The sequence below is a fragment of the Aulonocara stuartgranti genome (assembly GCF_965226115.1).
Source record: "Aulonocara stuartgranti genome assembly, chromosome: 23".
Lineage (NCBI taxonomy): Eukaryota > Metazoa > Chordata > Actinopteri > Cichliformes > Cichlidae > Aulonocara > Aulonocara stuartgranti.
In genome coordinates, this window is record NC_138958.1 from 34,385,101 (window position 1) to 34,401,347 (window position 16,247).

General features: G+C 40.9%; 1 protein-coding gene across 1 annotated transcript in view; it reads left to right on the plus strand.

Moving 5' to 3' along the window:
- The first annotated feature begins 2,268 nt into the window (after positions 1-2,268).
- LOC309701074 (transmembrane protein 163a) overlaps positions 2,269-16,247 on the plus strand; it is a 33,335-nt gene continuing 19,356 nt past the window's right edge. Inside the window, exons 1-2 of the mRNA XM_082525065.1 lie at positions 2,269-4,394; positions 8,832-8,951. Coding sequence (XP_082381191.1) covers positions 4,181-4,394; positions 8,832-8,951 — 334 coding nt within the window. The 5' untranslated portion in view covers positions 2,269-4,180. The remainder of the gene's footprint in view (positions 4,395-8,831; positions 8,952-16,247) is intronic.

Sequence of the window (16,247 nt, forward strand, 5' to 3'; positions counted from 1 at the left end):
TCTTTCATAATCACATTTCTGATGATTTTTTCAAAGACTTTCATTACAACTGAAGTGAGGGCAACAGGCCTGAAGTCATTTAGAATTTTTGGACGACTAGATTTAGGGATAGGAACCACGACTGCTTCTTTCCAAAGAGAGGGCACATGTTGTGTTTGCAAGGATTTATTAAAAATAACCTGAAATATAGGACTGAGTTCGTCAGGACAAGATTTAATTAGGCGGCCACTAATATTATCAGGACATCACTGAGTTCAATGATAAAGTGCTGAGTATCTCTCAGTTTCTGTTTCAGTTCCAAAATATCCTTGCTAAAATCAGAAGAACTAAAACGAGCATAAAACATATTTAAAGCATTTGCAAAATCTCTGTCTGAATTAAAACCATCTAAAATGATCTGACTGCTGCTCTGGGGATTTTGAAACCCTGCTATGGTTTTCATACAAGTCCAGGCAGACCCAAAATTTTATATATCTATATATCTATATATGTATATGTATATATAGATATAGATAAATATATATCACACTCAGTAGAACACAAGCTGTATTACTCTACATCCTCCACTAAAGGGAAGCAGAGACCAAGAGATCGAACTGAAAGCTCAGGCGTGTTGACTCTTCTGTCAACTTAAATAGGTTATATCGTTGATGTTAGTTAAGCAGATTAGACTGAGAGAAATATATAATAAAAATGGAAATATTAATAGATTTACAAATATTGTTAGGAATAGCATTTAGCTCACAGAATGCACAGTCTTGTTTTAGTAAAAAGTTAACAAAAATAAAAACAAATAGATAAAACTGTAATGTTCATCCAAACATGCTGCAGCGATTCTTTTTTTCTTTCAAAATAAAAGTCCAACAACTTTACTATAATAAGTCTTTTATGTTGTACATGTGCTAAACTCGCAATAGCCTATATGTTAAATAAGTTCAATAAAATAAAAGAAAGTATGACCAAACAAACATCTTGATAAGATCAAAACTAATCAAAAAGAAAAATAATTTCAATGAAAGTAAAATAACTATTTATTTAAGAGCCGGTGGTTGCTAAAGAAAAATGTCACCATGATTGTCACACATTCACAATGGCAAACAAGTACTTAGTGGTCAGATTACCCTGACGAGAATATGTATTTGATGATTATATTTCTACTTAAGTTAAATGTGAAATCCAATCTTACACAAACAGGCTAAACTGACTACTTCTGACCCATACCTAAATATTTCTTACGTGTGAGTGGCCGAAAGAGCTCACACGGTGGGAACTGCTCTATAAACATATTGTATTACATATTTCTGCTTTTTCCTGAGCATGAACGCATTAGAGGCATTCCCGTTATCATTTTGAATATGAATATATAAATACGCACATTCTTTTCCCAGTTCTCGGTTACAAATAAAAAAACAATATGGAAAAGCAAGCTTGTGTTATTATTTTCTTTTCTATGTAGTGTACGTGACAGGTGTGTGACAGGGGCACCACTATCTGCACGCGCTCACATCCGTCAGCTCGTTGAATCCACATGGGACAGATGTTTTCCTCGCGAACGCGCAGTGCAGAGCGCGGCGGTAAGTGCACTTTTGAGCTGCAGCACGAGCACTGGTCTCGTGACCTCCACTAGACTAGTAATTAGAGTCCAGGTGCGGCTATCTGTCACAAAGTCGCGAATCGGAGCCTGATGTGAATATTCCGTCTCCTACGTCTCGTCCAGACTGTGCGCAACATCTTTCTGTCAAGTGTGTCAGCTCTGACACAAACCACTTCCGGCAAACACTTTCGAAATAAATCTCATCTCTTGTTTGGGAACTAACTTATAAGGCTGAATTAATTAGCAAATACCTACTGTTGCTCGGTTAAAACTACCTACCTAAACATGGCTTGTTAAATCATGTCAGCAAACTAAGGGGTTAAAGCTACATATTATTATTACACAGCCTATTGTAGCCAATGTATAGGAAAAAGGAAAAACAGTATTTAAGTGCTTCTAGGCGAGGGCGGGTTAACGTTAACCATTTCATCCCCCCAGTATAGGTCAGTTTATAACAATGTGTTATAGCGTAGGTTCAGTGGCTTTAATGCTTTAATCTGAAGTGCTACAGTAGCTAGCAACTGCTACTTATCATATTAAAAAAAGTGAAGTAAAAAGAAGTACAATATTACCCTCAGAGATGCTGTCGAAATAGTGAAAAGCACAGCCAGGAAATAAAAAAAAGGATGCTTCAAAAAGTAGCAAATCATTTGTGGAGCAGACTGTAGTCTAAAACAATAATAATAATAATAATAATAATACATTTTATTTAAATAGCGCCTTTCAAAGCACCCAAGGACACTGTACAACAGATAAAAACTGGAAATATACACAATGATAAAAATAGAAGATAAAAGTTAAAACATACAGAAATTTAAGAATAGGCAATTTTAAACAGATGAGTTTTGAGGGTGGACTTAAAAAGAGAGAATGAACTAATATTTCTGAGGTCCGGGGGTAGGGAATTCCAAAGTCGAGGGGCAGAGCAGCTAAAGGCCCTCCCTCCCATTGTGATCAGATGAGCAGAGGGAACAGAGAGAGAAAGAGAAGATGAAGATCTGAGGCAGCGGGATGGGAGCTTCATCTGTAATAAGTCAGAGAGGTACGGTGGAGAGAGAGAATGAATAGCCTTGAATGTATACAGAATTATTTTAAAATGGATGCGAAATTTGACCGGGAGCCAGTGAAGTTGCTTCAGGATTGGGGAGATGTGGTGGGTAGAAGAAGTCCTAGTAATAATACGGGCAGCAGAGTTCTGGACACGTTGGAGCTTGTTGATAGATTTTTGTGTAAGGCCAAATAATAATGAGTTGCAGTAGTCAATTCTAGAGATAACAAGATTATGGATGAGAATGGCAGTGGCGTGAGGTGTGAGGAAGGGGCGGAGGCGATTAATGTTACGGAGTTGGAAATATGCTGCACGTGTAATATTATTGATATGTGAGTTAAAGGATAATGTGCTATCGAGAATGACACCCAAGCTTTTCACAGAGGGAGAGATAGGGACCAGCGAGTTATTGATGGTGAGAGAGAAATTGTTAATTCTGGATAGCAGTCGTTTAGTGCCAACCAGAAGAAGTTCCGATTTATTGCTGTTGAGTTTAAGAAAGTTGGAGGAGAACCAAGAATTAAGTTCAGCTAGACAGAGGATGAGGGAGGGTGGAGGAAGAGTAGAGTCAGGTTTGGTAGAGAGATAGAGCTGGGTGTCATCGGCGTAGCAGTGGAACTGAATATTATATTTACGAAAAATATGTCCGAGTGGAAGAAGGTAGATGATGAAAAGAAGGGGCCCGAGGACAGATCCCTGGGGCACCCCAGTGGATAAAGGAGAAAGCTGAGAAGTGAAGGATTTTAATTGAATGAACTGAGTGCGGTCAGATAGGTATGATTTAAACCAGGCTAGTGGAGTGTGAGAGAGACCAATAGAAGCTAATCTGCTAAGGAGAATGGGATGAGAGATGGTGTCAAAAGCTGCACTCAGATCAAGAAGGATAAGGATGGAGAGGAGACCAGAATCAGCTGCTATAAGAAGGTCGTTTGTTATTTTTATAAGAGCAGTTTCAGTGCTATGTAGAGGACGAAAGCCAGACTGGAACTGTTCGTAAAGGTTATTATCAGTTAGGTGAAGATGGACTTGTGAAGCAACTATTCTTTCAAGGATTTTTGAGAGAAATGGTAGATTGGAGATAGGACGAAAATTATTAAAGTTGTTGGGATCTAGACCAGTTTTTTTCAGAATTGGGGTAATAGCAGCAACTTTGAAGGAAGCAGGAACAGTTCCAGTGGTGAGTGAAGAGTGAATAATAGCAGATATGAGGGGAAGGAGAGGGAGTAAGCAGGCTTTGACGAGGACAATAGCATGATGATAGTTAATTGATATCAAATAAAAGAGTATATGAAATATTCAACGTTACTGTCTATTTTTAAACCAAAAAAAATTTTTTTTTCTCCAATACGGTTCAAAAAAGGCTTTTGTTTTGAAATGTACAACTTCTAATTTCCGGTACGATTTCGCCTGATTGTATGTAACTTGGCGCAACTGGCTCGGCACCCTGTGAGAAGTCTCCCTCCTTGTCTGTCTCTGGGTCTCTGTCTGTTTGCAAGCCTGCGCTTCTCACCCAGGTGAGACATTTGTGGAGTGCCTCAATGGAACCGCGACCCCCCACCGAGAAGATGACAGAGCCCACACCGCCAGACTCCACCACTGTCCCGGACCCGGCTGTAGTTGTGGACCCCACGGCGGTAAACGGACGGTGCGAGCAGGCGGACTCTATACAGCAGCAGCCCAACACAGAAAATCACGCAGAGGGCTTTAAAATGGACCAAGAGATGAAGATAAATGACAGCATAGACGACAGAGGTAGGCGGCTTGAATTTTGTTTAAAGTTTCTCTGGATGCCCCGTGGCCAAGACACACACCGTGCGTAATGCCGTGTAGACCGGTGCTTGTTTTACTGTACACGCACTGGAAATACACTTTAATTCATTCAACTGTAGCCTGCTCAAAACATTTCCCTAAATTTTGCCCCCAGATGTTCCACACTGTCCGTGAATCATGTATGATTTCTGAGGGAAAAGGCTGCTTCATAACTGGACTGTGTGGTGACCAATATGCATGCTAAATTATTCACAGATCTGGGTAGTAATGCAGTGCAGAATGTGCAAACAGAGTGTGCAGACATCTTACGTGAAATAGTGGTGCCTGCAGATTCTGTAAATGAATCAGTGGAGGCTTGTCTTTGGGAAGGCTGATGACCACAGGCAGCATTTAAACAGTAGCAGGTGTTTCACAGCTTAAACCAGCACACTGTAGCTTTTCCTGTGCATTTTCTGACATTCACTTTCACCAGGTTTGTGAAGACGTTTTGCATCTCATTAATAGAGGCTTCATCACTTCTAAAACAACCAGCGGAGAGCCTCGGGTAACACCCCCTAGATATAGCTGTCCCCTTTGGAAGTGATCTCAAAGCTCTTTAACCTACTATAGGTCATGTGACGTGTCATGTGAGTCAACGTGTTATTAAAAAGGTGTGGGTCCGTACTCTCACTGGGGCCAACTAAGTGAGACACCATCACCCCATCATCATGTGAGCTACTGAGGCAAGGTGTGAGGGGGGGATTGAAATGCCTGGGAAGAAATCTCAAGACTGCATAAGCCACCACCTCTGTTCTACGCTGCTCAGTCACAGCGGATGTAGATGGCCTCCTTTACTCCTCTCTCAAACATAAAATTCGAACATTGTCATCTTCGAAAGATCATTCTTTCTCTTTTAAGTGCAGGTGTACAACTGAGTCTTGTCCTGTTCACTCCAAGTTGGTGTTCAAGTGGTTGGTGGGAGTAAAAGAGTAGGTGCTGGTTTGTGTGAATGGCTTTCAGTGTTGAGGCTTCTGTCCTCCTCAGTGATCACAACACAGTCCAGGAATGATAACTATTGGAGAATCCTTTAATATTAGGGTTTTTTTTATGTTATACATAAAATAAAATGTACATCACTTGACACGTATCTTAATTTTAAGACTCATATACAGTGGGGGAAAAAAGTATTTAGTCAGCCACCGATTGTGCAAGTTCCCCCACTTAAAATGATGACAGAGGTCAGTAATTTGCACCAGAGGTACACTTCAACTGTGAGAGACAGAATGTGAAAAAAAAAATCCATGAATCCACATGGTAGGATTTGTAAAGAATTTATTCGTAAATCAGGGTGGAAAATAAGTATTTGGTCACCTCAAACAAGGAAAATCTCTGGCTCTCACAGACCTGTAACGTCTTCTGTAAGAAGCTTTTCTGTCCCCCACTCGTTACCTGTATGAATGGCACCTGTTTGAACTCATCATCTGTATAAAAGACACCTGTCCACAGCCTCAAACAGTCAGACTCCAAACTCCGCCATGGCCAAGACCAAAGAGCTTTCGAAGGACACCAGGAAAAGTATTGTAGACCTGCACCAGACTGGGAAGAGTGAATCTACAATAGGCAAGCAGCTTGGTGTGAAAAAATCAACTGTGGGAGCAATCATCAGAAAATGGAAGACATACAAGACCACTGATAATCTCCCTCGATCTGGGGCTCCACGCAAGATCTCATCCCGTGGGGTCAAAATGATCATGAGAACGGTGAGCAAAGATCCCAGAACCACACGGGGGGACCTGGTGAATGACCTGCAGAGAGCTGGGACCAAAGTAACAAAGGTCACCATCAGTAACACACTACAACGGCAGGGAATCAAATCCCGCAGTGCCAGACGTGTTCCGCTGCTGAAGCCAGTGCATGTCCAGGCCCGTCTGAAGTTTGCCAGAGAGCACATGGATGATACAGCAGAGGATTGGGAGGATGTCATGTGGTCAGATGAAACCAAAGTAGAACTTTTTGGTATAAACTCAACTCGTCGTGTTTGGAGGAAGAAGAATACTGAGTTGCATCCCAAGAACACCATACCTACTGTGAAGCATGGGGGTGGAAACATCATGCTATGGGGCTGTTTTTCTGCCAAGGGGACAGGACGACTGATCCGTGTTAAGGACAGAATGAATGGGGCCATGTATCGTGAGATTTTGAGCCAAAACCTCCTTCCATCAGTGAGAACTTTGAAGATGAAACGAGGCTGGGTCTTCCAACATGACAATGATCCAAAACACACCGCCCGGGCAACAAAGGAGTGGCTCCGTAAGAAGCATTTGAAAGTCCTGGAGTGGCCTAGCCAGTCTCCAGACCTCAACCCCATAGAAAATCTGTGGCGGGAGTTGAAAGTCCGTGTTGCTCGGCGACAGCCCCAAAACATCACTGCTCTCGAGAAGATCTGCATGGAGGAATGGGCCAAAATACCAGCTACTGTGTGTGCAAACCTGGTAAAGACCTATAGTAAACGTTTGACCTCTGTTATTGCCAACAAAGGTTATGTTACAAAGTATTGAGTTGTATTTCTGTTATTGACCAAATACTTATTTTCCACCCTGATTTACGAATAAATTCTTTACAAATCCTACCATGTGGATTCATGGATTTTTTTTTTTTTCACATTCTGTCTCTCACAGTTGAAGTGTACCTCTGGTGCAAATTACTGACCTCTGTCATCATTTTAAGTGGGGGAACTTGCACAATCGGTGGCTGACTAAATACTTTTTTGCCCCACTGTACAGGAGAGCATAGAAGTCTGGGTGTGTGCCATCACTTCAAGTGAAGAACAACTTTTTCCTTCACAAGAGTGTGAAACAAAAACAAAACATATTTACAGATAGACATAGTTTGTAACTGTATGCATCCAGAGAGAGGACATTCGAGTAACAACACCATCAGTAGCAGATGAGGGCATAAATAGCATTAGTACATGTTACTTTGCAAATTAAGCCACTCTAATGGTGGATAGCAGCGATATCTGGCCTTATAGATCCCGCATAGTAGAGCCATTTTCCCCAGGGGTTTATACATTTCTCATACTCTAAATTCACTAAAAAAAGTAATCTTTTCCATCTTATAAATCTCTAGTGTTACATTAATCCAGCTGTTTAAGGTTGGTGGATCCTGTGTTAGCCATCTTTTGGTCAGTGCCTTTTCACTTTCAGCCAGCAGGACACCAAGTAAGTATTTATCTGTACCCTTTATGTCTGAGGTTATGTATCTAATATTTGTTTTAAAAACAAAACAAAATTCAAACTTGGTTGTTTAGATGGATAGATTGTATTAGCCTGCGAACACTGATCAGTGATCACATGATACACATCATCATGAGTTTATCAGTCAGTTTCATATCATCATCATCAGTTTATCAGCAAGGCTTTGTAGCATCTATCAACTCGGTGCTTTACTTTTCCAGCCTCTAACATGGCTGTTTACAATACTGTCTGCAATAATACAGAGAAAATCAACAAGCAGGTGATCTCCTCTGGGAACGCCTTTGGTGAAAGTGGGAAGGAAAAACTCCCTTTATTAGGCTCCAGGCTCAGATTCGATTTTCCACCATATTTCGATTCAGTCTTGAAAAAAGCTCCACTGCACATCACCTGTTTCATACCAAACAGCAGACACACACAGTCAAAGTGTTCACAAGATAAGTTCATAAGATGATGACAAAAACAAAAGTTGCTTTGTCAGTATATAATTTAAGTGGTGGCGCAATCATGAGCACTGCTGAATCCCAGCAAGAAGGGTCTGAGTTCAATCCCCCATCTGCCTGGGACCTGTCTGTGGGAGTCCTCTCTGGATCCTCTTCTCTTTAGGTAAATTGGTGTAAGTGTTAGCCCTGTGATAGACAGTCCTGTTATGCTTATTTTCAGTTTTATGTTTTTATGATTGGACTCTACAAGTGTAGCTTTGCATTGAGTTAAATTCAAAATAGTCCAGATTAATCTTATACTGGACCTTAATTCAGTCAGTCTCAAACAAGCCGTTTTCGCTCCTTCTCGTTAAAGTTTATTCTTCCTTTAAACTAAATTATTTCTGAATAATTGCAGCGTTTCTTTGAGTCGCAGGTAGTTTATACCCAGGAGTCTCTCTCTCGGTGACATCCAAGAGTACAAAAATCAGTTTGAAACGGAGCGCTCAGAGCAGTGTGATTACTTGCACACACCTCATTTGTTTTAAAACTAACACGAGCAGCTGTCATTGTAAGATAAGATAACCTTTATTAGTCCCACGCGTGGGAAATATGTAACAGTAACACAGTATATACACTGTTACACTGAGTAACAGTGTATATGTGGCACAACATTTCGAAATGGATTAAAGTTCCACTTTAAAAGCAACTCCAAACCCTGTTTGAATACTGTGGGTCACTGTGCCCTGCGACACTGTCTGCAGGTCTCCTGGAGAGCAGTATGCGTCTGAAGCCTCACGAAGCACAGAGTTACCGCAAGAAGGCTCTGTGGGTGTCCTGGGCGTCCATCGTGGTCACCATCATCCTGGCCATTGCTGCGTTCAGTGAGTAACACATTCCCGTCTTTTCCTTTGATGCCACATTTCTTGTGCGTGCGAAAGATCTAAAGATGAGTCAAAAGAGAGCTTGCTGTTTGGTTTGTCAGTCGAAGGACAGCATTGCTAATTACTGCAACACCCTGCTGGTAAATGTGACACCCAACAGATTAAACATTTGTTCTCAAAATCAAAGGCAACATGTAGAAAAAGCACTTTAGCATGCTAACTCGTGCCAGGATCCTGTTTCGTTCAAACTTTAGCCTTCCACGGCTCTTGTTTCTCCCGGTTACAAAAGCAACGTGGAGCATTTTTGCCGTCAGCACCTTTGTGAAGTCGACCTTCACGCTTGCTGCATTTATTGAAGTTTTGCTTCTTTTGAGGCAGAACATATTTAATCACCCAACACTTTGTGCTAAACCTTTGGGTTTCTCTTTTCATTTATCCCGAGTGTGTCAAGGACGAGACTGCTGGCTGGATAAATAACTCCTCCTGTGTCTCTTTTTGTTTGTCCGGGATCTTATTTGTTGTAGTAGTGAGACACTTTATCTTTCAATAGGAAAAACTGTATTTAAAGCCCGCTTTAGAAAGCTGTTTAGATTTGACAGACTGCGCCTGTGTGTGCCAGAATATGATGTTTGCTTCAAGTGTTTGATTGACATTTTTTATTGGACAGATCTGTCACCTGATGTTCAGCTTACTCCTCCCCCTCTGCAGTAAATGCATTTTGGTGCTTAACTTAAGTAAAGAAACAAGCTTTTTGCATCTGTGATCCTTATCACCTCCACACTGGTTTGTATGTAGAGATATGAGTTTCCTGTAATACTGATGAGGGTGAGGATAACAGCCTCCTTCACCTTGTTTTTCAGGGTTCTTGTGTTCATTAAGCTTTTTCTTCACTGAATATTTTTCTTGTATTGTCTTCATTAGACATGTTTGTCACATTTCTGCAGTCCTGCTGTGGGACTTTTCTCATATTGCCTGCTCTCACGCATAAATAAACATGGCGCCACCCTCAAATCAGCTGCAGAAATGAGCACAAGAAGACACGAACGAGGCCGGCGTAGCAGACGGATTCCTGCGACCAGTGATCTGACAACGAGAATCACGACACACAAACAGAAGAAAACGCTGTGGTTTGGTGATGTGCTGGTATTTGAGATTACAGAGTAACATTAAATATCTTGATTTTTTTTAAATTTTTTAATGATGATGATGATGATGATCCTCTGGGTACTCCGGCTTCCTCCTGCAGTCCAAGCTTGTTCGGATAATTGGTGATTCTTGGTGGTTGGGTACGAGGATGGGAGTATGAATATTTGTTTGCCTCTCTAATTATCTGTGGCAGTATGCACTGCAACAATGATTCTTCACCCTCAATAAGCATGACACAATACATAAAATCAAAGGTTTATTTATTCAGAAAATGTGCTCGGTATAAACTGAATGTAAACCAGTACGTTTCATTTGATCAGATTCCAATAAATGTAACATTTTAGATTCTACTCATGTGATAAAAATACATGGAAAATGTAATGAAATTACTTAACATTAGTAGAGTGTAGGGGTGTTCCCGGTGATCAATTTATTGGGCATTTACACAAGAGAAACAAACATTAGACTACTCGTCTACCAGTAACATATTCCATGTTAACTTTTTACACTAAGTTTCCCAACATGACATTTTTCAGTAACACAATGATGTAACACATTACGCTGTTAAAATCAGTAATTATATTCCTTCACAAGTTCTTCTGTCATCTGCTTGATGGGTGGATAGAAAAAATAATTAAAAGCACAAAAAATATAAAATTGAATATAAAAGTTTTTTGAAGTGCATTTTCTAAACATCAAGATGCCAGTGGACTCCTGTTGGGCTTCATGACAGCCTCTTTAATCAAAAGGTGATGGCACGGGGCCTCTGTCTGTCTTTTATATAGTCTGTGAGCAGACTTCACTATGCTGGTGTTGCTGTGGGTTTGATATATTCCTCTCTGAACGAGGCATAGTCATTGCAGATTTAAGGATGTAGTCTCCAAAACAATGAGTCTTGTAGTTTAACATAATAAATTGGATTTCACAACCACACCTCGATACACACCCCTATATATGACCCCCCGCCCCACTCCACTCTCCGGCTCTACAAACTGTTCTCTTTTTTGTGCCCCACCCTCCCTCCATTTTTCAGTTCATTCACTTCTCATTAGTACACGGGGCTCTGCCCAGGAGCCGCCGCCAGTCCCCTCTGAGGCCTTCCATAAACTGCAGCTTCAATTCATTCTCAATCCATCTTCCATTATCTACTAGAAATGCTATCAAACCTGAAATGAGGATGTGGTTCCTGCTGGTGAATTACAAATTATATCACTGGTCAGAGAGCTCTCTCGTTCACTTAACTTGAAATTGATTAATTTAAGTTGTGAGTTTTACAGTTTCGTTTGTTATTTGTGAAGTTATGAAAACGCTAAATCAGTGATTTCAGATAGCGGTTGACAGTGTTGGTCAAGTTACTTGAAAAAAGTAATTAGTTACTAATTACTGATTACTTCTCCAAGGAAGTAATCCTGTTATTTTACTGATTACTTATTTTCAAAAGTAATTAGTTACTTTATTACTTAGTTACTTTTAAAAACTTTTGAAAACATGATACACAACCTGAACAAAGCAACAGACCTTTCAGCCCAATTCAATTTTTTCTGCATAATCTGTCATATAAAATTGAATCAAATGAAAAAGTCTCGTTTTATTAGTTTTAATCTTTTAACTTTATGCACATCAAGCAAAAAATAAATTGTATGCAGCTGTCTTTGACTGGAAGAAATTTGTTTAACATTTAAACCTATTTCCGGAGTGTTCCAGCATATAAAATAAAATAAAATAAGTATGTGTGTTTACGCTCACTCTTTCAAATAGATGCAAGTAAAAGACAGAAAAAAATAAAATCAAAGACTCAGCAGGACTGTAGCCACGGACATTGCACACTCGTACGTCATTGTCATGAGACCCTCTCACAAACAAAAGTCACGGTTTAGTAACGCAGCGTGCTTACGGGAAAGGAACAGTAATCTAATTACTTTTTTTTGGAATAGTAATCCCTTACTTTACTCATTACTTGAAAAAAGTAATCGGATTACAGTAACACCCTACTGCCCATCTCTGGCGGTTGATTACCACATCTGTAGAGCAGCATGGATTCGATTCACTCTGGTCTTATTCGTGCTCTGCAGAGTCTGTTTGATCGGTACTGTAAAGAACATCTGTTAGGTAACGATCCACTGCTTCAGTTTTGTGACCACTCATTAAACACTAAGTAACCAGAGTACACTGAAATCAGCCACATTAAAACTACTGACAGGCAGACAAAAATGTTATTCATATTCAAATCCAATGCTCAGCCGAGAAGCCAGCAGTTCTGGCATTGTTACGTGCCACCAGCCAAACATTATTGAGGAGGAAGTATCTGTCTAACCCTGGGACCTTCCTCAGCAGGGTTTTGAAAGAGACAAAGACGCTGATCTGGTTTCCAAACTTACCAGGTCCCGAAGAAAAAGCTCTGGTGCTAACGTGACTGATCACTGTATATTCTTAGCAGTGAGCTCAACTGCACACTTAAACATTTTAATGCACACAGACTGTGTGAGCATTGCACCGTTAATAAGCAAATTCCATCTTCTTTTACAGGGAGTGCAGAATTATTAGGCAAGTTGTATTTTTGAGGAATAATTTTATTATTGAACAACAACCATGTTCTCAATGAACCCAAAAAACTCATTAATATCAAAGCTGAATGTTTGTGGAAGTAGTTTTTAGTTTGTTTTTAGTTTTAGCTATTTTAGGGGGATATCTGTGTGTGCAGGTGACTATTACTGTGCATAATTATTAGGCAACTTAACAAAAAACAAATATATACCCATTCCAATTATTTATTTTTACCAGTGAAACCAATATAACATCTCCACATACACAAATATACATTTCTGACATTCAAAAACAAAACAAAAACAAATCAGCGACCAATATAGCCACCTTTCTTTGCAAGGACACTCAAAAGCCTGCCATCCATGGATTCTGTCAGTGTTTTGATCTGTTCACCATCAACATTGCGTGCAGCAGCAACCACAGCCTCCCAGACACTGTTCAGAGAGGTGTACTGTTTTCCCTCCTTGTAAATCTCACATTTGATGATGGACCACAGGTTCTCAATGGAGTTCAGATCAGGTGAACAAGGTGGCCATGTCATTAGTTTTTCTTCTTTTATACCCTTTCTTGCCAGCCACGCTGTGGAGCACTTGGACGCGTGTGATGGAGCATTGTCCTGCATGAAAATCATGTTTTTCTTGAAGGATGCAGACTTCTTCCTGTACCACTGCTTGAAGAAGGTGTCTTCCAGAAACTGGCAGTAGGACTGGGAGTTGAGCTTGACTCCATCCTCAACCCGAAAAGGCCCCACAAGCTCATCTTTGATGATACCAGCCCAAACCAGTACTCCACCTCCACCTTGCTCGGCGTCTGAGTCGGACTGGAGCTCTCTGCCCTTTACCAGTCCAGCCACGGGCCCATCCATCTGGCCCATCAAGACTCACTCTCATTTCATCAGTCCATAAAACCTTAGAAAAACCAGTCTTGAGATATTTCTTGGCCCAGTCTTGACGTTTCAGCTTGTGTGTCTTGTTCAGTGGTGGTCGTCTTTCAGCCTTTCTTACCTTGGCCATGTCTCTGAGTATTGCACACCTTGTGCTTTTGGGCACTCCAGTGATGTTGCAGCTCTGAAATATGGCCAAACTGGTGGCAAGTGGCATCTTGGCAGCTGCACGCTTGACTTTTCTCAGTTCATGGGCAGTTATTTGGCGCCTTGGTTTTTCCACACGCTTCTTGCGACCCTGTTGACTATTTTGAATGAAACGCTTGATTGTTCGATGATCACCCTTCAGAAGCTTTGCAATTTTGAGACTGCTGCATCCCTCTGCAAGATATCTCATTATTTTTGACTTTTCTGAGCCTGTCAAGTCCTTCTTTTGACCCATTTTGCCAAAGGAAAGGACGTTGCCTAATAATTATGCACACCTGATATAAGGTGTTGATGTCATTAGACCACACCCCTTCTCATTACAGAGATGCACATCACCTAATATGCTTAATTGGTAGTAGGCTTTCGAGCCTATACAGCTTGGAGTAAGACAACATGCATGAAGAGGATGATGTGGACAAAATACTCATTTGCCTAATAATTCTGCACTCCCTGTATGTTTGGCCACATGTTTACATTCCCTGGAAAGATCTGTTTTTATAAAGGAGCTTCCTGCATAGGGCAGCATACCTAAACCACACCAAAGAAAACACTGTTAAAAGGAAGAGGCTAAAGGACTTGTGATGCACAAAACACACAGAGAGAAGGCGTGGAAAAACCCCAACTAAACCCCAACAGCAGGGTTGCTTACTCAGGTCACCAGCCATATATCTGCAGGTTTCAATCAGATTGGTTAAATTGTTTCTGGAACAGGTGAAAAACTGATGAATGGACAGAAAGTGGTTCTTTAAATTATTAGTATTAGGTTAGACAAAGTCACAGTTTAGTTGGTTAAGAGATTTAACTAAATTCTGTCTGAAAGTTCGGATTATTACAAACATTAAGAGGTTAAAAAAGACCCAAAAGAACAGTAGTTGTACGTCAGTGCGAAGGGCTTCATTAGGATTCAAACCCTGAGGTCCAACAGTGTTTCACAGACTTATCAGAGCTCTGCGAGGAGTCAGTCCACTCCTCACCACCTGCTGCTGTTCTCTGTGAGCTCTACATGATGACAGAATGAAACAGTCTCTGGGTAACATAGATGCTGTAAAACATTAGCATTACTCAAACATGGAAAAGACCAAGTGCGTGTGACCTTTATTGTAGGCAGGCAGGTGCGGCTTTTTAGTTTACAGAAAAGAACATCTCAGTGGGGAAAATGTCACGGGACAGTTCTCAGCTTAAAAGCTTTACTACACTGAGTGAAGGAAAGGTTAACGTTAGACTGGGTTCATAGCAGTTTGGCACCTGGCTGTAGTTACAAATTCACAGTGGCAAAAAATATCAATTGGTTTGGTTGAACTGGTGTTGTGAGGATTGGCTGAAGAGTTCCCTCAATTTGCTAGAGCCAGAAGTCAATAGAACATCAGATTAGAGCCTGCATGAGTTCAACGAGTGGACACGTGTCAACATCAGCTGCTGGGAGGAGACTGTGTGTATGAGGACTCCAGGGATTGAAAATCATTACTGAAGATGAATATTAACATAAAGAGAACTGCTCACAACCGGCTAACACAAAATAAAAAAGTCCAATGAAGTGTGAAGTAACAGATGACAGCGGTGCAAATTCTTTCTTTTGATGTGATTTAGCGCATTATATAAAATACAAAAGTGAGAGTTTATTTGAAAGTGAACTGCATGTTTGTCAGGGTTTGCTTTTAGATCTCCAGCTCATGTTTTATTATCAAGAAGAAACTTGTAACTGAGCCACTTGCTGCTGCTTTAATGACAAGGCCTATGCATTGGTACACACGGGACAATCAGACGAGCGCCATCACTGCACCAACTAGAAAAAACAACTTGACAGTGAAGCGTTTCATTGATATGCATAAAGAGCTCGGATAGCGTTTTATCCTTTCTTCCCCTGCTCGTCTTGTTAGATGTGACAAGAAGTAAGGAAGAGGGAGAGTAGAGTAGCACTGTGCGTACATGTGTGTGTATGTGTGTGATAGCCTGACGTGCTTGCAGGTCCGTCCCGGCTGACACCCACCCAGCTTTCTTGGGAGCCAATTAGTCATCGCTGGGCTCGGCTTTGACGACCGCAGAACCGCAGCAGATTCATTTATACACAACTTGTTCTCTCTGCGGCTAATGAAGGTGCCAGAAAGAGAGGAAGGGAGGACAGAGAGGAGAAGGGAAGAGGAGCAGACGATATATATTACAGTCAGATGTGTGGGGTCATTATCACAAAAGAAATCTTTAAACTGACATGGTAGAATGAGAGGAGGCTGCACGATGAAGGAACGTGAAGTCTTTTCAGCTATCTGGAGAATTTAACTTGAAAAATAGATGCTGTCAGCTCTGTTTCGTAGTCCTAGATACAAATCTGCTCCCTTGATGTTGCAGCAAATGGTTTTGGATCAAGCTTGAGTGTGCAGGAATGCATTTGACAGCTAAACTAAGGCACTTCTGTGTAATCCTTGCCTTTGTTTCTATCTTTTTGTACTCTCACATACATGCTCACCTCTGTCACTACAAGTCATTTACGTGTAAGGAGTGTTTACCACCTACTTTTGCCT